General features: G+C 41.5%; 1 protein-coding gene across 1 annotated transcript; it reads right to left on the bottom strand.

Annotated features, from left to right (window-relative positions):
- Positions 1 to 379: 379 nt before the first annotated feature.
- Positions 380 to 6,560, bottom strand: LOC134601883 (histidine N-acetyltransferase-like). The gene is made up of 4 exons (XM_063446387.1): positions 6,378 to 6,560; positions 6,003 to 6,227; positions 754 to 1,093; positions 380 to 672 (listed from the first exon to the last, which is right to left on the bottom strand). The coding sequence occupies exons 1-4, from the start codon at positions 6,558 to 6,560 to the stop codon at positions 380 to 382; spliced, it is 1,041 nt and encodes a 346-aa protein (XP_063302457.1).
- Between the last annotated feature and the right edge of the window lie 17,078 nt (positions 6,561 to 23,638).

Genomic DNA, 23,638 nt, shown 5'->3' with positions numbered 1-23,638 from the left:
ATTGATATGCAAATCAATCTATAACTTTTTTGACATGCGTTTTTCTGTTTGTTTTTTTTTTGTTATTCTGTCTCTCACTGTTAAAATACACCTACCATTAAAATTATAGACTCATCATTTCTTTGTCAGTGGGCAAACGTTCAAAATTAGCAGGGGATCAGATACTTTTTTCCCTCACTGTACATTGCAACATTTTGAACTTCAAAAATTAAGAACATTTTGGCATCATGATGGGATGAATGACTTTGTTTCAATAAAAAAATATAATTCATAAAGAGAAGCAGCAGGCATGGTTTATAAGGTATACGCGTGATATTGTCCTAGAACAGATACTAGCAAGTCACATCCTGCATAATCTATTACTTCAACAAGGATAGATTCATGCAATCTTAATAGATGTGAGGTCCATTTCGAGGACCAGCTGCTCCCTGCAGAATTTGAATGGAGTGAATCCTTCAAAGAAGTCATTGAGCCCACCATGTAGACTCTCATCTAGGTACACAAAGCAGATAATGCTTTCCCCGGTGGACAATTTCTTCACAGCCTCCTTGAATTGATATAGTATATGTATTTTGGCAAAAGACAGGTCAGTTCCAAATACATCTATATTCAGGCGGTGCTTCCCTTCCCCTAAGGGCACTGGAAACATGGGGGATCCAAGGCTGAGGAACCCTAAAAAAGTTTTGAATGATGCAGGAGTAGTGAAAGCAATGAGTTCATCTTTGCTTGCAAATTGTTTTGTCTTTTTGATACCAATATTGACATCAAAGCTACCTTTGACATCATGCAATTCGGAGGAGCCAGTGACATCACATAATGCATCACATGGGTATGAGCAGAGCCATTGGACCTTCCAGCGCTGCATTAGATCAAGATTGGCTTTATTGGTGGTAATTGGCAGCCAGGCTTGCATCAGGAAGCCTCCAGGAAGAAGATCCTCTTCTTTAAGACGTCCAGGAAACAAATTGTGCACATCAGAATATTCCAGAAAGACAGGAGGAATGCAATTATCACATGTAGAGGATACTCGAGATTCCAAAATCTTGATTGTCTCGTCCAACTGTTCAGCAGAAATGAATACAGAAATAACAGCCTGGATAAGACATAAATGAGAGATCAGGACGTGTAGGACACCTTGAAAATAGCAATGAGACCAGAAATAAACCTTGTTAGATAAACATCATAGGCAACTCCCTGAAAAGAGAAATAAAGTTGCTACATGAAATGGTTCTAGTGATACAGTATAACAGGCATAGGCAAACTTCGGCACTACAGATGTTTTGGACTACATCTCCAATGATGCTTTGCCAGCATTATGGGTGTAAGAGCATTATTGCCGAATATTGCCTACCCCTGCTGTATAAACGTAGGTATATCCAATTATTAAGTTTTAAATGGTGTGTTACTTGCCTAAAGAATGGATTTTTGCATTCAAAAAATGGCCTTGTAACCAAAAAACCTACACATGCTGGATATTATAGTGTCAGGATTACAGAATGATCCAACACGTAGAATTGTGTAACACAGAGGACTGATAGGTAACATATACCAGACCTTAGAATGGCCGGACTAACGTACCAAAGAATAGTCAGGAATATCCAAGGTCAAGGGAAACAGAAAGAGACACAACGATAAGGAAAAGCCAGGAGTCAGGGATGCCAGAAAACAGGGAAGTCAAAAACAATGCCAAAGTCAAATAAAATGGAGATAGTATAGTGTAAAAATAGAGATAGCTCAGTGTAAGGGTGGTGGAGATGGGGGGGATGGGAAAGCTCAGTACAGAGCAGGTATATAATATTGATGAAAATTCACAAAAAGTACAAATGACTCATGACAATATCAAATGTATGCTTACTAATGCAAGGAGCCTATATAACAAAATGGGGGAACTAGAGGCAATAGCATACACTAAACAATATGATATAATAGGCATAACAGAGACACGGTGGGATGAGACAAATGACTGGGCAGTTAACTTAAATGGGTACACATTATTTAGGAAGGATAGGAAAAACAAGAAGGGTGGTGGGGTATGTTTGTATGTCAACCATGAGTTAAAGTCAAATCTTAGGCATGTGGAGTGTGATGAGGAAAATGTGGAAGCTTTATGGGTGGATATCTGCTTGGGGCAAATGAAGGGAAATCAGCTATTGGTTGGGATATGTTATAAACCACCTAATGTAAATATTAATGAGGAAGAACAGCTGTTAGAGCAAATTAGGAAATCTGCAAATCGGGGTAAGATGTTAATTATTGGAGATTTTAATTACCCGGACATAAATTGGGATAGAGTGACTCCTACTTCAGCAAGGGGAATCAGGTTTTTACATTTGTTAAATGACACCTTTATGTCACAACTGGTGCAAGCACCAACTAGAAAGGATGCTTGTCTGGATCTCGTCATAACAAACAATGTTGATCTTTTGATCAACATTCAAGTATGGGAGTATTTCGGAAATACGGATCACATTATGGTAATTTTTTAAATAAACTCAAAAAAGCAAAAGCATGTGGGGTATAATAAAACGTATCATTTTAAAAAGCTAATTTCAATAAGATAATGGCAGCTCTACAAAATATCAACTGGCATTAACTCCTTAGTGTCAAAAAACACTGAGGATAAATGGAAACTATTCAAACAAATATTAGAAAGGTACATTTCTCAGTATGTACCATTGGGTAATAAATATAAAAGAAACAAATTTAAACCAATGTGACTTAGTAGAGAAGTAAAACAAGAGATTCAAAATAAGAAAAGGGCATTTAAAGCATTTAAATTGGACAAACCAGAGGCATCCTATATAAGATATATGGAAGCCAATAATGCTTGCAAAAAGGCAATTGAAGTTGCTAAACTAGAAAATGGGAAATTGATAGCCAAAGAATGCAAAACCAACCCCAAAACGTTTTTCAAGTACATCAATTTAAAAAAAAATAAAAAATGAAAAACATCAATTTAAAAAAAACTAAAAAATAAAAAATGAAAGTGTAGGTACACTGGATACACAGTTAATGAAGACCAGGAAAAGGCAGAAATTTTAAATAACTATTTTTCTTCAGTATATATTAATGAGGATCCTATGGCAAGAGATTTGCAAAAAAGTTGCAGATAACTTGTGATTGGATAACTCGAGACAAGGTGCTACAGCTGTTAGAGAAAATTAATGTAAATAAAGCTCCGGGGCCTGATGGTATTCACCCATGAGTACTTATGGAGCTAAGTAGGGATATAATTGAACCTCTGTATTTAATTTTTCAAGATTCTTTTGTTTCAGGATTGGAGGAAGGCAGATGTCGTTCCTATATTTAAAAAGGGTTCAAAATCCTTGCCTGGAAATTATAGACCTGTAAGCTTAACTTCGGTGACTTTGTTATTAGCGATAATCAGCATGGTTTTATGAAACATAGGTCATGTCAAACTAACCTAATTGCATTCTATGAAGAAGTAACGGTGTTGCAGTGGATGTGATCTACTTGGATTTTGCCAAGGCATTTGATACGGTTCCTCACAATAGGTTAGCCTTCAAACTAAAATAAATTGGTCTAGATGATTATTCTTGTTCTTGGGTAGAACATTGGCTTAAGGATAGAGTACAACGCGTTGTCATTAATGGTAAATTTTCAGGCTGGACAAAAGTAGTAAGTGGTGTCCCTCAGGGTTCTGGTTTTTTTAAATCATATTTATAGATGATCTTGAAATGGGCATTGAAAGCCATGTTTTGGTGTTTACAGATTACACAAAACTTTGTAAAGTAATAAAATGTGAGCAGGATATTGCTTTGCTGCAGAGGGATTTGGATAGATTGGGGGATTGGGCACTAAAATGGCAGATGAAATTTAACATAGAGGAATGCAAAGTTATGCACTTTGGGGTCAAGAATGCACAAGCAACTTACACCCTAAATGGTAGTGAATTAGGGATAACCACACACAAGAAGGATTTGGGAACTGTTATAGATAACAAATTAGGCAGCAAATGCAATGTCAATCTGCAGTTGCTAAGGCCAGTAAGGTTTTGTCATGTATAAATGGGGGCATACATTCTTGGGATGAAAATATAATTTTGCCTCTTTATAAATCACTGTTAAGACCACACCTTGAATATGCTGTGCAATTTTGGGCACCTGTTCTAAAGAAGGATATCATGGCACTAGAAAAAGTGAGGAGACAAGCTACAAAATTGATAAAAGGAATGGAGCATTTTAGTTACGAAGAAAGGTTAAAAAAATTGAAATCTCTTTAGTTTGGAAAAACAGCGCCTCAGAGGGGATATAACATTATTTTGGGGTCAAGAAATAATTTTTTCCTAGTTTGTTGCAAAATTGGAAGTGCTACAGACTGGGTTTTTTGCCTTCTTTTGGATCAACAGCAAAAATATATGTGAGGAAGGCTGAACTTGATGGACGCAAGTCTCTTTTCAGCTATGTAACTATGTAACTATGTAGGTGTAGGAAATTAACTTTAATTGCCATTTTCTCTTGTGTTTGTCACCTTGTGTGTCTGTAACTGTCACGACCCCTGGTGCTTGTATCGGCCCGGCAGCGTCTGGTCAGAGTGGTCATGCTGTAAAGGGGAATAACATACCTGGATCGTGGTGGATTGCCACTTGATCCTCATCCCCGACGGTGCCCAGCTGGTGCAGCATTTTTACGGACGCCGGCTGGTGCGGTCTCAAAATTTATAATAATAAACCTATTGCCATTAACAAAAATGGCGCCTACGTGCGTGTGGCATCATCGACACACACGAATGTTTTTTGGTCAAAAGTCATCTTTAAACCAATGAATGCACAGATAGGCATATTTAAGCCTGAATAGCCTTTTATCAGTGCCCTGTCGTGGTTTCCACTTGCTGGTTGTCTGAGAGTGCATTCCTGTTCATTGATATTTCTGGTATTTGACTTTGGCTTGTATTCGAACTTCCCTACCTCTAGTATCCCGACTTTTGGCTATTATTACGTTTAGTGTTTGTTTCTGTACCCTTGACTTCGGATTGTTTATTGACTATTCTCTTACATTAAGTCCGGCCATTCTAAGGCCCGGTATACGTCATTTGTGTTTACATAGTTCTGCGTGTTGGGTCATTTAGTAGTTGTGACAGTAACAAGGTCAAACATTCAAGGGTATGTAAACTTTTGATCAGTGCCATTTGGGTGATTTCTATTATCATTATGATTTAAAAAGGAGCCAAACAACTATTTGATAATAAATGGCTTCATATGATCACTGTCCTTCAATAAAATATTTTATTTTGCATGATCAGTCATATTTTCTGACAGGGTATGCAAACTTTTGAGCACAACTGTATGAGGGGCATTGCGATAGTCAGGAGATAAGAGGAAACATAGATTATCATCATTTGTATTACTGAAAAAAAAAACAGGTAATCCAGTAGACGTACTGAAAATAGGTATTTACTTATATGTAGGCACTACAAAATAATACATATATGATATTTTAAACAAACAAACAAAAAAACAATGACAGTTCTTCTGTAAAATAGCCATGCCTTCTTTTCAAATATAGAGGCTTTGTTTTAGCAGGTTTGGTACACTGCCTATTATTAAACATGATCAGCATAGACAATTATGAAAATGTTTAGCTTGAAAATGTGAAATATAAAAATACAAAAGAAGTGACATATAAGCGTATCTTTTTCTAAGAAGGAACATATATGCACAAAAAAAGGTGAAACAATTAATGTACGTTTTAGACCCCGTAGGCCATGGTACCTAATCATAGGAGTCATATACTGTATACACACACATCTTGTGCTCATCTCATATCTACAGGAATACCTGATGACTGGAACTTATTAGATGAATATTTTGTTTAGATTATAGATCAATATTGTCATTAGAATCCTGCTTGCACTTGTGGTATTTGTGTAATTGTATTTCAGAGTGAACAACAAAGGATGAACAGCTAAGAAGATGAAGCATATGAAAGAAAAGATAGAAAAAAGGTTGGAGAGAAATAATGGTTTAGATGCAGTGAGTTCACCTTGGAGTGTATAATGTGGTATGTATTCAACATGGTGGCAGGTGGGTTTTCTACAGTAGTCAAACGAACTCTGGTGACAGTGGGATGGTCGGAACGTAAGGTTTTAAAGCAAAACCTCTGGAGTATCCCAGCCACACCACAACCTCTCATCCAATCGGCAACACGAAGACCCTGCACGACAGCTGTAATACCATCATCAACCAATAAGAAGGAGTCGAAACCCACCTAAAATCAGAGACCACAATCATGTCAAGAATGTTTCTCCTTTCTAAATAAAAAAAATTCATGCTAAGTCACTAATCATTCACTTCCATTGATTTGATATCCAGAAAGTTCAATCAGGTGTCTTTCAATAATGTATTTTCTTAAACTTACCACTTTACCCTCTGATTTGGCAACGAACATCCTCCTCTGAGGGTCCTTCAGCCATGCGTGGTATCTGTATGGCAAGTAATCCACCCCCATGTAGATCCCCTCTGAGATTGCCATGACCCCTTCATAATCTCCATCAGCGGCAGGACCGATTCTTATATCAGGGGTTAAAACAGAAGACATCATAATGAGATAACCTTTATCAGCTTGCTTTATACTGCTGAAAACACTGAAACAATGTCTAAAATATGAAGACAGAGTCCAAAACCGCAAACCTCCCCCCTTGGCCTCAAAGGCTCTACAAGCACCTCCTCCTTATACTCTGACAAAACATATCCAGGCATATTCCTTCTGAGATTGCCAAATCCCATTCATAATCTCCAGCAGTGGCCAGAAGGATCTGTATATCAGGGGTTAAAAGAAAAGTCATGATAAGAAGACAATGTTTATCAGATTGATACAGCTGTAATAACTATATAAGGAGAAAGTCCAGAATGTGTCCTCAACTCCATTATACTCTGACTTAACTCACCCAGACACAGACTTTTAAACTCTAAGAAATAAAATAAAAACTCCTCCACAGTTACAGTGCATAGAACACTTACCTCGTATTCTTCCTAATACACAGATATAAAGACTCTCATCTCATAATACTGAGATCCAGAGCCGGCGCATCCTATAGGCGACTTAGGCAGTCGCCTAGAGTGCACCGGCCCAGGGGGCGCAAGATTTTAGTGACTGGCAGGAGGGAAGCAAACAGCGCTTCCTCCTACCTGTCACTCAGTGTAGTGCGGGCGGGCGGCGCGGGTGGTCGACCGCGGTACAGGAGCATCCGTTTACTGTACCCGGCCGGACTGACAGGAAGTGACAGCACCCGGCCACGCTACAAAGATAGGTAGGAGGTACAATGGGGAGGAGGAGGGAGAGAACCACTGATCGGGGATGGATTGGGGAAGCACTAAGAGACAGTGGGGCAAGGGAGAGCAGTAACGGACAGGAGGGGAGAGCACTGAAGGACAGGAGGGAAGAGCACTGAGGGACCGGAGGGAAGGAAATATCACTAACGAACTGGAGGGGAAAGCACTAAGGGACAGGAGGGGAGAGCGCTAAGGGACAGGAGGGGAGGGGAGAACACTAAGGGACAGGAGAGGAGACCTCTAAGGGACAGGGGGAGGAGAAGAGATGAAACCACTAAGGGACAGGGGGAGTGTAAGAGAACATTAAGGGACATGGGGAGTGTAAGACAAACAAAGAGGCTGAGAAAGGGGTGAAAGTATAGCACAGAGGAGCTGGTAGGGGAGACAGACACGCAGAAGGGCTCAGGAGACACACGGAGTCACTTGTGAGGGAGACACACAGAGGAGCCTAGGGGGAAAAGATACACGCAAAGGAGCTGGGAAGGGTAAGGCACAAAGGGGCTTGGGGGAGTAAGACACGCAAAGGGGTTGGAAGGATGTAGAAGACATACAAAGAGGGGGGTAAGAGACACACAAGGGGCTTGTAAGAGATAAACGTAAGGAGGGTGTAAGACACAAAACTTAAAGAAAAAAAATATACCAAAAAAAAAGTATATTAACAAAAAATATATAATAATAAAAATAAAGAGCTGCTCCCCTTTCAGCCCCTATCCTACCCCGCGATCCCTCTCTTTCACACTACACACTTACACAATGCACAGACACACAATGCGTCCCGACACACACACCCATGCAAAGAAACATATAATGCATCCCTACTCACACACAGACACACCGAAACATACAATGCATCCTACACTCACACAGAAACACACAATGCATCCCTTACATACAAAAACACACAATGCATCACTTACATACACACAGAAACAAAATGCATATTTTACACACACTCAATGCACCCCTTACAGACACATGCACTGCATTACATACACAGAAACACACCTTGCATTCCTTACACATACAAACACAGATTCACACAATGCATCCCTTACACATACACATACACACACACCCAGAAACACACAATGCATTCCTTACACACAAACACACACTGCATCCCCTATACACACACTACATCCTTTACACAAATTGATATCCCTATACACTACATTCCATAAGAACACACACACATTACATCCTCTACAGTAACACACAACACATCCCCTACACACATACACTCCACTCCCTGTGCGCAAACTCATGGGTGGGCCATGTAGGTGGACTTATGGGCAGGCCTAATAGGCATACTCACGGTCAGGCCCTGGGGGCCCAGACATTGAGCTATGTAAGGGACCCCAAAAAAATGGAGCTGCTTCCTATTCGTTGATTTTTGTGAGCACTTTTACAAACACCCTCCAGAGAGCGTGTTCTACAACAGACCAGTGGAGCCAGACTGCAGCCTAAGCCCATCATCATCCTCTTGTCCTCATCTGGTGGTAAGTGGGCAATCCAGTATATTATTAGTGGTACTAATCTCTAATTTACCTCACATTAAAGGGACACTGTAGTCACCAGAACCACTACAGCTTAATGTAGTGGTTCTGGTGTCTATAGCCTGTCCCTGCAGGCTTTTCAATGTAAACACACTGCCTTTTCAGAGAAAAGACACTGTGTGCAGCACTGGCGTTGGCCCATATGGCAGATCATATAGGTGGTGCATTGTGATGTCACATGGTGGGCAGAGCATATGGGCGGGTGGCAAATATTTGTTTGCCTATGGCGGCAAAAATCCTTGCACCGGCCCTGGGTGCATATCATCCCGAGCCACTTGGCTGAAGGCCACTCGCGCTGTGCACCTTATTAAAGAAAATACCAAATATCCCTGGGCATGATTATACAGCCAAAGACCTTCAAACTAGAGCTACTCCATCTCTACAATCTGTAGGTGCATTTCCTTTTTTTTTTATATATATTTAACTGTACGGGATATTCTACACTATATTTTGTGTTGCTCTTCTTTTCTTGACATATCCTACCACCACTAAGAATGTATCTACTTCAGGGAATACACCAATGCGCTAGTCCCTCTAGCCATTATATGTATCTTCTATCTTACCAGAATGGAAAGACTCTAGCGTGGGTGTTTGAGCTGCCTATGTGTTTCAACTAGAAACCTAGTACCCAGATATTTTGCAGACATGCAAGGAGGATCAGCACCTGGTGGGGAACCAAGCTAAGATTGGAAATCCGTTTACCCAATTACCAGAAAACGGAACCAGGATACTTCTTACATTAAAATAAAAAAAAAAATCGGCAATTCCGGTGTGATTTGAAAGAACGTTAATGGCACAAGAATGGGCTGTACTCTACAACATTTGGTTCACAGATAAAGTAAGAAAAAGTAACAAATATTTATATTATGTATTTATTGAATATATAATATAAATATATCTTTTTTTCACTGCTTCTCCTTCTTTCCTCTAGTGCTCACTTCTCACTTGAGCTGTGAATAAAATCAATGTTTAGTGACAGTCGCCACAGACAGAACTCCAAAGCACAAAATAAAGAAAACAAGTGCTTCCATGTAGCGTTTCGGAGTTCGAATTTCAGGTGAATCTCTGATCACGCAATTCCTTGGAAACCAAATGTGAACGTCTACCACAATACCTGAAAAGACCATTTATAAGCATACAAACAACAGTATTGATATGGACCATGATACATTAAAGGACCACTCCAGGCCCCACAACAACTTAATCTCAATTAAGTCATTATAGGTTCTAGACGTTAAGGGTGCCAACATGCTTTAAGGGGTTAAAATGGTTTTGAAACGGTTTAACCTCAAAGTTCTCTTTAAATTGCCCATCTACGCACCCCTGAACCTTCTACTTTAGCCAAGGCACTAATGCAGAAACTCTGTACCAGGGAAAAACTGAGTGTGTTAATTGACCCTCTCAGTCTATCATTGGCTACCCATTCAGAAAACAACTTTACAACAGTATACATCGTCGTATAGATTTTTCATGCATTGTGCTCAGCCTTTAGATGTAAAAAAAAAAGTTGGTGTGCAAATTGCCAGAAACATCCACCAAGCCTCCTCCTGTGCAAGACCTGCACATGAATTGTTATCTGTCAACCTATCTTATATTGGTCAACTATTTGCAATGCTACAGCAACTATCATCACTGAATGCATAGTTACTGAGTTGGCTGTGGAAGGCAACACCCAGGCCTGTGACTCTGCTAACATCATACTTGAACTCCAATTTTTCATAAGTCCAACTTGACTAGCTTCCTGATAAGAAAATGTTCCATGTCATATAGCTACGTTGTGGATTATTGTGCAATGAAAATAACCATTTTTAGCATCTAACTATATTGCATTTTAACCCCTATTTTATATTTTTCTCACTAATATTTGTGTAGATGTATTTCAGGGTGGTCAACAAAATATGTGAAATAGCAAAGTGGTTCTAAAAGAAGGTTGAAGAGGAATAATGGTACTGAGGCAGTGAATTCACCTTGCAACCTCTCATCCATGATGCAACACATCAACCTCTATAGCTGTAAAGCCACCATCAACCAACACGAAGGAATTGGAACCCACCTGAAAATAGATCACAATGCTATCAAGAAAGTCCTCTTTCCTTATTACACTAATGCACTTCACATAACACACAATCAACTCCATTGTTTTGATTACGCACAAGTCCAAGTCCAAGCACAAACATCCTCCTTTAAGTGTCCTTCAGACATGCATGGTAATTAACAAAAGGAATGTGGTGGAAAAAGAGGGGGACAATAATGTTAATCTGGTCAATGAAGACGCCCCCAGGAAGGTGAGGTGTTAGAATTGTGATTGAATCACCTTAAGTTAAGCCAACTGTGTTGAAGTTGGGAGAGCTTGGAGAAATCTCTTAGCTATCAATAAATTGTACATTTATGAGATGTTCTCTCCAGAGATGGAACGGAATGACTAAAAATTTCTAAATGCAGCAGAGGGCACCAGACACCCATGTTAATGTAGCATTAATACACTTACCAATTGGTAGAGGGGTCCCACTCTGATATTGGTCTACTTGGATAAGAATGTTTTCATATATGTGGAAAGATAAGAGAACTAATCATAGTTTAATAAGTGCTTTTATTACTGAGAAAATACTAAACATAAAGCAAGGCCACTTAGGGATCAATCCCACTGCTCTTTCTTGAGGATAATTATCTCTTAAACATGTAGAATCCAAGGTTTCAATAAACATGGCCAGTCCTTCTCTGCAAATGAGTCACCTGGTAGGGGCCTTACAGCTAGCAATTCATTGAAACCTTGGATTCTGGATGTTTAAGAGATGGTTATACTAAAGAAAGAGCGGGGGGATTGAGCCCTTAGTGGCATCGCTTTATAGTGGCATCTCTTTGTATTTGTGCAATTTACTTTTTTTCAGTAATACATGTACTTACTACACTATGATTGGTTATGTTATCTATTCCTACTTTTTTTATCAAAGTGGACCAATATCAGAGTGGGATTCCTATACCGATTGGTAACTTATATTGGTACTTATATTAACAGTGGTGTCTGGCGCCCTCTGTTGTATATAGTAATTATTATATGCACGTCTGTTTTATTTACATTTTAGAGCAGTGTTTGCCAATTGGTGTTCTGCGGAACCCAAGGGTTCCGCGAGAACAAAATTGGGGTTCTGCGGCATTTCACCACATCTAAGATGGCTGCTGCTACCTGCTGTTCCCGGAAGGTCTGAAACCGCAAAGATTGCGCAACCGCAATCTCATAAGAGATCGCAGGAGCGCGATCTTAAGCCCGCCCTGCCATCAGCCCACCTTGCCGTCAGCACGCCTTGCCATCAGAGCCGCCCTAGCGGCCGCCCTGCCATCAGCCAGCCACTTAGACTTAGCTCGTCCGTGAGAGAGCTCGCGTAGTCATCAGCCAGCCCAGCAGTCAGCCAGCCAGCCCTGCCACCAGCCATTTTCTATTACTCATGGTAGAGGAGTGATAGAGAGTGGAACTGATAGTTAAAGCTCTTTTATTGTCATAGATAGAAAGCACTGTTAGGTAGGGACATAGGAATCTCTGTTAGGTAGGGACATAGAAAGCTCTGTTAGGTAGGGACATTGAAATTCTCTGTTAGGGACATTGAAAGGCTCTGTCAGGGGCATCTATCAGGGGCATTGAAAGACTCTTTGAGGGGCATTGAAAGAAGTCAGGGGCATTGAAATTCTCTGCTAGGGACATTAAAAGGCTCTGTAAGGGACATTGACATACTCTTTGAGGGGCATTAAAAGACTCTGTCAGGGGCATTTAAATTATCTGCTAGGGACATTAAAAGGCTCGGTCGGTGGCATTGACAGACTCTGTCAGGGGCATTAAAAGACTGTCAGGGGCATTGACATTCTCTGCTAGGGACATTAAAAGGCTCTGTAAGGGACATTGAAAGGCTCTGTCAAGGGCATTGAAAGACTCTGTCGTGGGCATTGAAAGACTCTGTCGGGGGCATTGAATGACTGTCAGGGGAAAAAAAACGGTTAACTGTATTTTTCAAAGTGTTCAAATCTTTTTGCTCCACGTCTAACTCAAAAACGCAGTTCTTTCTAAGAGTGTTATCAAGACCAGCATCCTTTTGCGTCAGGCTGTGAGATGTGTAATTTTTCAAAGTGTTCAAATCTTTTTGCCCCAAGTCTAACTCAAAAATCCTGCATTAGTTAAGTTCTTTCTAAGAGCATTATCAAAATCAGCATCCTTTTACGTCAGGTTGTGTATTTTTCAAAGTGTTTTTTTTTTTTTTTTTTTTTTTTAACCAATAAACAACCATGAATTTTGAAAGTTGGTTAAAGCAGGGAACTCTTCAGAGAAAAATTATTACTACTTCTACCTGTTTGGCACTTATAGAAACTGAGAAAGAAGATACAACTAAATCCAGAAAACATGCCCGAAATAGTTGTACCTACTGTTCCTCAAATAACAGAGACAAGTGACAAAAGAAAAAGAAAAGCACACAATGCTACCCAATCTTCTTCTCAAACAAAGAACAGCAAATATGATGATAGCTACTTGTAATTTGGATTCACAAGTGCCAGAGATGAAGATTGTCCTGAAGCACAATGAGTACTTTGCAATAAAATATTGCCAAACAGTTCATTAGCACCTGTTAAAAATACATTGTCATTTTGAGCAAAACCACGCAGAGTACAAAGATAAAGACATTGACTTTTTTAAGCGAAAGCTAAAGGAGTACCAGATGAGTAAACAATTTATGAGCAAACATTTTCAAAATGCTAATGAAAAGGCCACAGAGGCTTCTTACAGAGTGAGTTATCGCATAGCACTTGTAGGAGAAGCACACACAATTGGGGAATCACTAATAAAACCATGTGTAAAATAAATAGTGTCATGTATTTTAAGGGAGAAGTTGAGTAAAATACATTGAAGCTGTGCCACTTTCCAAAAACACCTACTGCACACACACACACACACACACAATGCACCCCTCACACACACTATACTCCTCACAAATACACACTACACCCTTCACACATACACACAGTAGCTCCCAAACACACTGCACCACACACACACACACAATACTTCCAAACATATATGTGTATATATATACTACAGAACCCCTCACACACATACTGCACCCCTAAACACATTCCAGACACACACTAGATCCCTTACCCAACTCTGGATCATCTACACATATACACACACTAGATCCATATCTACACTCTGAATCCTCTACACACACACTCACTAGATCTCCTATACACACGCTGCACCACCTACACATGCTCATTACATTTCTGTATCCCCTATGCACACACTAGATTCCTTATAAGCAAACACATACTACATTCCCTAAACACACACGCACTACAGACTGTATGCGCACACTCGCTACATCCCCTATACACACTCTGCCCCTATACACACATTCTCTAAAGCACCTAGACACACATACATTACATTACACCACAAACACAACATGACTTAAACCAACCTATTAACACAAAACCACACCACAATCAGCTCACTCTACACACACGCAATCCCATAATCAGGCTCCAAACACATGCATAGTACTCTTTCCTGGCATTTTTGTCTCCAGGTATTCCATTTATGGAGACACCAGAGACAAGTTTCAAGCAAACACAACGCAAGCATGTTAATAAATTTGCTTGCGCTGTGCAGAACAAATACAGGGCCGTTTTCTTCAGCAGAGCTCTGCGCATGGTCTGCTGTGGCAGAGCATTGAACCAACATGCTCACTTTGAGATGGGGCGTGCTTATCTGGCAAAACACACACCCCTTTTCAGTGAGCCGCTGTGATTAAAAATTTCCCCGCACAAATTTAATTCCCAGTCCGGCCCTGTACTCACAAAATAAATTTCTATCAATATTATTGCTATAAACCTGTTATGTACTCATACCTATGTTTCTGTGTATTTCATTCACATGCAGCTATTAGGTACTTTTACTTAGAGATTTATTGCCATTGATCTATGTTAAAGATGCACACAACAAATTACTGTATATCTATCATACACGCATACACACCACAAATTACAGTACATTGTAAAAATTTTGAACTTCATAAATGAACAACATTTTGGCATCATAATGGGGTCAGGGAAAAGACCTGAATAATATACTTCAAGGTTTCCAGATTAGATAATATCGAGGACTCTGGAAATCAGACCTGCAGACACAGGTTGTCAGTGTAAATTGATTTCTAAAGTTTAATGGGAGAGGAAGGATTTTTATGCAAAAAGAGAACAGTGTCTAGTACAGGCCCTGTGACTCCATACACCTCCAGACAGCTAACTCTGTCGAAGGCATTTCCAGCGTCCAGAGCAACAAAGGCCACCAGGAAGGAAATAGATTTGCAGATATGGATCAGATGTAACAGTTTGCAATGTTATCGCCTCCCTCACGGTTCTTAACAAAGTCTGTTTGATCAGGATGAACTAATTTGGGAATGAAATTCTTAAATCTCTCCATCAGGATCTTGGGAAATATTTTAATATCGGTATTCAACAGGGATATGGGGCGATAGTGAGGAAATTATGATCTTTGTCTGGTTTAGGAATCGGGTTATACAGGCTTGTAGCATCTCCAATGGGAACGGGCAACCCTTATTTATTTCTCCAAATATTTTTTATAATATTGGTTTGGTAGGTAGTTGGTATTGGTATGAGCTGTGGTGGGCTCAATTATCTTATAGAAACGGGCTGTGTAACCATCTGGCCCTGGGGATTTTCTCTCCTTGAGGTCTTTAATAGATTTAGAGATCTCATCCAGGGTCAGAGGAGAACTCAATTTCTTCTTTTTCTTCATCCTTGCCCAATGTTGGTAGTTTCAATTTTTTGAGAAACTCACGTCTTGCTTCTGAGGTTGCCTGTTCCGATCGGAGATTATACAGAGCCCTGTAATATGAGGCAAAAGCTTTACCTATATCTGATGGAGAGATATTAACTTTGTCTCAATTAATTATATTCCTAATTATTTGGCTTCTTTTTTTAAATTTAAGTTTGTCCGAAAAATACTTGCTAACTCTATTATCCCCATGGTACCAAATTTATTTTAATTTTATTATGGCGTTCTTTGTTTTATTTCTAAATTTATTTATTATTTCCAATTGGGTCTCCCTAATTTGAGCTGATCTCAGATCTGTAACCATTTTTCTATTTTCCTGCTCCAATTTAGCCAAAACAATATAAAAATCATTTAAACTATTCCCACTGGATTTCCTGCGTTGGACCGCCAACTTAGTTTGAAAACCTTGCATGATGCTTTTGAAAGCACACCATAGTGTGCCACTAACCTTATTATTGCCATTATTCAAAAATAATTATTTAGCCTGTCTTAGCAGATACTTCCAGGTTTCATCAGAATGTATACGTTTTTTTTATTCAACCTCCAGGAAGTTCTGCCCTCCCATGGTCCATTTTCCACTATCTGTACAAGTATTGGGGCATGATCAAACCAGGTAATTATATCAATTTTTGATTTCCACAATTCGACCAGGTTGCAGCTTTTAGTTAAAAAGTGATCAATTCTTGAATAAGATTTGTGAATTTTCGAAAAAAAAAAAAAAGTAAAAATCACGATTGTTAGGGTTTTGAGTTAGGGCAAGAGTGTAAAGCAGGGATCCTCAAACTGTGGCCCTCCAGATGTTGCTGAACTACAACTCCCATGATTCTCTGGCTATCTTTGTAAATCAAAGAATCATGGGAGTTGTAGTTCAGCAACATCTGGAGGGACACAGTTTGAGGACCCCTGGTGTAAAGTGACTGATCAGGGTGAGATTGTCCAAGCATCTTTGCTATGAATGAAATTGGTTGAATCCAGGATTAAGACTCAAGGTGTTTTAACCCACCCAAACACTTCAACCTACAGCTGCATTCATGCAGGAATATAAAGTAACTGCTCGGGATACTATTAACAAATCATTGTACTTTTTGTCAAAGAAAAGATTTGTTCGAGTTAGGATTAAACCTCAAGTCGTAATTACCGCCAGAAATATTCCAAACACTTTTGAACCTACTGCTATGTTCAGAACCGAAGTGCAAAATAACTGCTTAGGGTAATGTCAGCTGAGCAGTATACTTTTTGTTATGACTGAGGTTAATTAACATCAGAGTTAAATCTTTAGATATATTCCAAACACTGCAACCTGTAGCTATAATCCATGCAGTAAAATTGACAACTACTCTTTGCTCAGAGTAATATTGACAAAACAATATGCTCCTTGTTGTATAAGAAGTTGGTCAAAGTCAGGATTAATTCTCCAAACCCTCTAACCACCAGATATTTTCTAGATAGCTAAACCTCCAGGAGAGAAAAGCTGCTTAGGGTGGTATCTACTAAGCAGTAAACTTTTTTGCTGTAGAAGAGTTTGGTTAAAGTCAGGGTTAGATCTCAGGAAACTTTCACCACCAGGAATGTTCCGGCATTAAGCTAACCTACAGCTATAATCCAAACAATAATGTAAAGTGGCTGCTTAAGGTGATACTGACCAAGCAGTAAACTATTTACTATTAAGGAGGCTTGTCATATCAGGGTTAAATCTCACAGCACTTCAGCATCCAACTATCTTCCTGACAGGGGTGTAGGCTAACTATTTGTGGTAGATTTGACTAAGCCGTATGTAGCGGATGGTACTAGGGTTGTCCTAATAGACTGTGGTAAAAATGCAATTTGTGTGTTGTTTTCTTCTATATGGTTAAACTGTATGTAGGATTTGTATGATTGTTTGGTATTTTCCATCCTTATTCCATACGAATGGAAACTACCGAACCAATAGACCACCCCAGAGAGAAGTGTGTACCTTATTAGACTTCACACTTCTCCAACCACAGGTTAATTGGTACTTTGTGCATGTACTTTGTGCACGAAAATCTCAGCGGTGTTTGGTCGTCGAGTGTCTGGAACTCAAATCGGACACTCAATTACCCGAACACCGTGGAGACCTCCAGGGCTCCGTAACTCACGAACGGGAAGGCTAATCAGCCCCCCGTTCGGTAAGTTTAAAGTACCGAACAAGGGGATTCATACGAATGTAATGTTAATCGTGGATGGCAGTTTTTTATGTGTGTTTTACCTCCCGAACGGAGACCGACCGCAGGGCCAAAACACATGGAACCCTTTTCGGATACCACCTCGTGTGCGGTCGGTCAAACTACACCCTCCACCTAACTCCCGAACCCCTGGTCCGATCTGGGTGAATTTTGGATATCTTAGTCACCCAGATCAGGGCTACCAGGGGGTACCCAAAGTATTATTATCACTGCTTGTTTTAGGGTACATCCAGAACTCAGGGAAAACTACAGCATGTGTAATGGGATTAAGTGTCACACAGAGGGGAGGAGATGTGTGGGAGGTAACGGTTACACTATTGGATACTGTACTGATTAATGTGAATCCCTCCCTTGCATGGGAGAATGCTTTATAAGGAGGCTGTGTGGATTAAAAGTCAGTTCTGCTCCTGATGCTGTGTGTCGTCCAGTCATTAGGATCTGTATGGGGATATTCGTGGATTATATTAAACGGGAATTATTACTTTATGGTATTTTTACTACTTGTTCCTGAGCCTCACTGGGATATTTAGTGGAGTTAACCTGTGGGATACCAGGCCTCCGCTACATTGGTTGGCAGCGCTGGGATCCAGACTCACAGAGGAACAAGTACCAATGAAGTACGGATGGAGATTGACTATTCTACTCTAAAACGCTCCACGCTAAAAGACCTCCTGGAAGCAAGGGGCATTCAAGCCAGCAATAAAAAGAAAGCGGTACTTATTACCGAACTAATGGCGGAATACCGAACAGATGGCGGTTCGGTTCCCGAACATAGTGATTCGGCAGAAAGACAGGAACAAATGGAGTTCCAGAGACAGCTATAATTTAGGCTGTCTTTTTATGGAGAGAACCCACCGGCAGAGATCATCTCCAAGACAATGATGGAAGTCCAGGAGTTTGTACTGAGGCAAAGGGTAACGACAACTCCAGAACGTAACTCAGCAGTAAACGGGATAACAGAGGGTAAGCCAAAAATACCTTACCAGGCAATTAAAATGTATGTGGAGGCAGAGGAAGATATAGATGCATTCCTCCAAGATTTTGAAAGACTGTGTACCTTACATAACATCAGCTCAGAAGATTGGGTCCCCATTTTAGCTGGGCGACTAACCAGGCGAGCAGCAGAACCTTACCGTACTGTACCCGACGAAGAAATTCGGGACTACAGTCGGTTAAAGGAGGTTATATTGGCTCGGTATGTCATCACACCAGAGGCATACCGAAGGCGGTTCAGGGAACTAAAGAAGGTGGAAAAGGACTCCCATGCAGAGTGGGCTTGTAGATTACAGCGGTCGGCTTTCGGATGGGTACAGGCTAACAAAGCACAGTCCATGGAGGACATATTACAAATGTTGCAGCTAGGAAAGCGGATGACTACATGGATGCTCGCAGGCAGCAAAAACCTGTAGTCCTTAAGACCGCTGTAAGACCCCTAGGGAGGTCAAGCTACCCCACCAACACAACAGCACCACCCCGACAACTACCACCATCAGCCACTGCCCAACCGAGATTACGCCAGCCTAGCTCTGGGCCATGTCACCACTGCCAGAAATGGGGACACTACAAACAAGAATACCTGCAACTCCGAGAGTGATCCACCTGGATCCGACCAGGACCACCACCACCACCGAGAGCAGCAGCCCACTACTACCAGGATGTGATCACGACACCCTATGGCTCATCAGTTCCAATCACCACCGTAGAACAGTGGGAAGTGCTACATGAGGCAGATCCCATACAGGCAAATGCTGATAACCGCCGGCATCACAGACAAACCGTATACATGGAGGGTAAAGCTGTGCAAGGGGTCCGCGATTCAGGAGCCACTATAATTTTGGTCAAAAGCCACCTAGTCTCGGATAAAGCCAAGACAAGCAAGACTGTAGCCGTCAGGGTAGCCGGGGGAGTAGTATACCGGCTACCTACAGCAAGGGTTCATCTACATTAGGGAGTGAGGTCAGGAGAGGTGGAAGGGGGGTTGATGCCACAATTGCCCGCGGATGTTTTGCTGGGAAATGATCTGGGAAGGCTCATGTCTGCTTTTGAGCCCCAGACCCCAACCACAGGGGAAGACCATCCCGTGGTCACCAGACAACAGGCCCGCACCCAGGTCCACAACACACTGCAGGAGGTTCAGGTAAGAGATCCCTCCCCTTCATTAGATCGTGTCCCCTGGGCCCCTCCTAACGAATTTGTAGCCAAGGTGATAACTGACCCTACGTTACAAATATATAGGGACAAGGTCGCAGCTGACCAACCCGGGGGGGGAGGGCAAGAGATTTATGTGGGATAAGCAGCTATTATAGAGGGAGTCTGACAAACAGATAGCCGGGTCAGACCCGATAGTTATGAGGCAGCTAGTGGTGCCGCAGCAGTACCGAGTCGAGTTACTCCGGATAGCACATGATATTCCGCTATCCGGACATTTAGGGGTAAGTCGAACCAGATACAGACTGACCCAAAGTTTCTTTGGGCCGGGAATCAGCCAGGAAGTTTGCAGGTATTGCAGCACTTGCGATACGTGCCAGAGGGTAGGAAAAAGGGGAGACCGACGAAAGGCAAAACTACACCACCTACCCATAATCGAGGAGACTTTTAGCAGAGTAGCAGTGGATTTAATAGGACCCCTCCAGAAAGCTAGCCCTTCAGGCAAGAAATATATCCTGACTGTTGTGGACTATACCACTATATATCCAGAGGCGGTGGCTCTGACTAATATCCATGCTGAAACGGTGGCTGAGGCCCTCATGCAGATCTTCTCCCGGATGGGGTTACCCAGGGAGATCATCTCGGATCAGGGTACCCAATTTACCGTGGAAGTCACCCAACACCTCTGGAAGTTCTGTGACATTAAGCCTATTATCAGTGCCCTTTACCACCCCCAGACTAATGGGCTCTGCGAACGGTTCAACGGTACAATGAAACAAATGCTCCGAACCTTCGCAGAGACCCACAAGGACTGGGAGCGATTCCTGCCGCACCTCCTCTTCGCTTACCGTGAGGTGCCGCAGGAGTCCACTGGGTTTTCCCTGTTCAAATTGTTATTTGGGAGAAGGGTAAGGGGCCACTAGACCTGATTAGAGAACATTGGGATGGAGACCGGAGCGCAGACGGCACTCCCATCATATCATATGTGTTGGCATTCCGAGACCACCTAGAAGCATTGACTAAGACGGTAAAGGAAAACCTTCAGGCGGCTCAGACCCACCAGCACACATGGTACGATCGTGGACCGTAGCTTCCAGGTCGGACAGAAAGTTTTAATTTTAAAACCTGTCCGTCATGATAAGCTACAGGCCGCCTGGCAAGGCCCTTATAAAGTGGTGGAACAGAGATGTGACACCACTTATATAATCGGCTCCTGTGCTGGAACTGGAGGGCGACGCATGCTCCATGTGAACATGATGAAGCCCTACCAGGAACGCTCCGAGAAGGTGACCGCTATATGCGCGCCCAACTCTGACGAGTTTGACAGCCTTCTGCTCCCAGACCTGCTGGGAGACGGTCAGTTGTCTGGGGATTTAGGCGAGGTTGCACTGGAAGACCGGCTGAGCTCCCAGGAGCGTATAGAGGTACAACAACTGTTAAAAGAGAAGCAAGACACCTTCTCTAATGTACCTGGATGCACCTGGATGCACCTGGATGCACCTTCTCTAATGTACCTGGATGCACTCCTCTGGCCACTCACCGGGTAGAAACCCCAGGACAACTTCCCATGCGCCATGGGAAAATATGGGAAGCAGTATGGGAAAATATGCGCAAGGAGATTAAGGAATTGCTCCAGCTGGGGGTGATTGAGCCCTCAGACAGTCCCTGGGCTTCTCCGGTAGTTCTCGTGCCAAAGCGGGATGGTACGACCCGTTTTTGCGTGGACTACTGGAGGTTGAATGAGAAAACCGTGTCCGACGCCTAGGATAGACGAACTGCCTCCCCGGATCAGACTGGGTATGCCGGCTTGTGGGCAAGGGGGAGCAGTGTAGCGGATGGTACTAGGGCTGTCCTAAAAGACTGTGCTAAAAATGCAATTTGTGTGTTGTTTTCTTCTATATGGTTAAACTGTATGTAGGATTCATACGAATGGAAACTACCGAACCAATAGACCACCCCAGAGAGAAGTGTGTACCTTATTAGACTTCACAACCGCAGGTTAATTGGTACTTTGTGCATGTATCTGGGTGGCCGCCGTTATGTATACGAACACGTGGTGGCGACCATCTTACGCACGAAAATCTCAGCGGTGTTTGGTCGTCGAGTGTCTGGAACTCAAATCGGACACTCAACTACCCGAACACCGTGGAGACCTCCAGGGCTCCATAACTCACGAACGGGAAGGCTAATCAGACCCCCGTTCAGTACCGAACAAGAGGATTCATACGAATGTAATGTTAATCGTGGATGGCATTTTTTTTTATGTGTGTTTTACCTCCCGAATGGAGACGACCGCAGGGCCGACCATGTGCGGTCGGTCAAATTACACCCTCCACCTAACTCCCGAACCCCTGGTCCGATCTGGATGAATTTTGGATATGTTTGTCACCCAGATCAGGGCTACCAGGGGGTACCCAAAGTATTATTATCACTGCTTGTTTTAGGGTACATCCAGAACTCGGGGAAAACTACAGCATGTGTAATGGGATTAAGTGTCACACTGAGGGGAGGAGATGTGTGGAAGGTAACGGTTACACTATTGGATACTGTACTGATTAATGCGAATCCCTCCCTTGCATGGGAGAATGCTTTATAAGGAGGCTGTGTGGATTAAAAGTCAGTTCTGCTCCTGATTCTGTGTGTCATCCAGTCATTGGGATCTGTTTTTGGATATTCGTGGATTACTTTGCTTACGGGAATTATTACTTTATGGTATTTTTACTACTTGTTCCTGAGCCTCACTGGGATCTTTAGTGGAGTTAACCTGTGGGATACCAGGCCTCTGCTACACCGTATTCATTTTGTTATTAGAAAACATTTCTGTTCAGTAAATCTTATTACGGTTTGTGTATTTTTAACGCCACTTCCACCACATTTAACCTGGCGACGTTATTCCCTTATTGTGCTCAAGGAAGAAAAACAAAAACAAGTTTACAAACAGAATATTAAACAAATTTAATTTATCAACAGTCCCAGGTGTAGGATCAAGTAGATGTTCCAGATAGATCTCTCTTTTGCTTAACCGGTGTTTCACTGGAGGTTTAAAATTTATGTGCCCTCTTTTTTCCCTTTAAAAACTCGGTGTATTGGAATAGAGAGAGTTTTACCCCATTGGAGAGGAGGGAATAGGTTCCAACAACTGTCCGAAAGGGAAACCTTTTGAATCCATAAGTTGCGTACTCTGGAACCACGGGGACTGAATGTTGACATAGACTCGATTTGTTTTAATTTAACTCTAGGTCATATGGCCGTTCTTCCATCTCAATCCAACTTGACTGATGTAAATACTTATTTCTTGTATTTTGCTTTAATTTAAATAAGAATCAGGTTTCCCCTTACTACAAATTATTTACATATAGATTATGGTAGGTAAAAAAAACAACCTTTCTAATCATAATAAAATAACATTTTTGGTGAAAGACACTTTGAAATATTAGTATGTGTCTTTTTGAAAAAATGAATATATGTCTCTATATTTTATGTTTATTTGTATATTCTTATAAGATTGTAACTGATTGCTGTCAGTATAAAAAGAACATCCAGTAATTAGATACATAATTTAAAGGACATATTTCAGAATGATGTATGATCAGCTGAGACT

Source organism: Pelobates fuscus, chromosome 3, assembly GCF_036172605.1.
Source record: "Pelobates fuscus isolate aPelFus1 chromosome 3, aPelFus1.pri, whole genome shotgun sequence".
NCBI classification, from domain to species: domain Eukaryota; kingdom Metazoa; phylum Chordata; class Amphibia; order Anura; family Pelobatidae; genus Pelobates; species Pelobates fuscus.
This window is presented reverse-complemented; position numbering and strand designations above follow the sequence as displayed.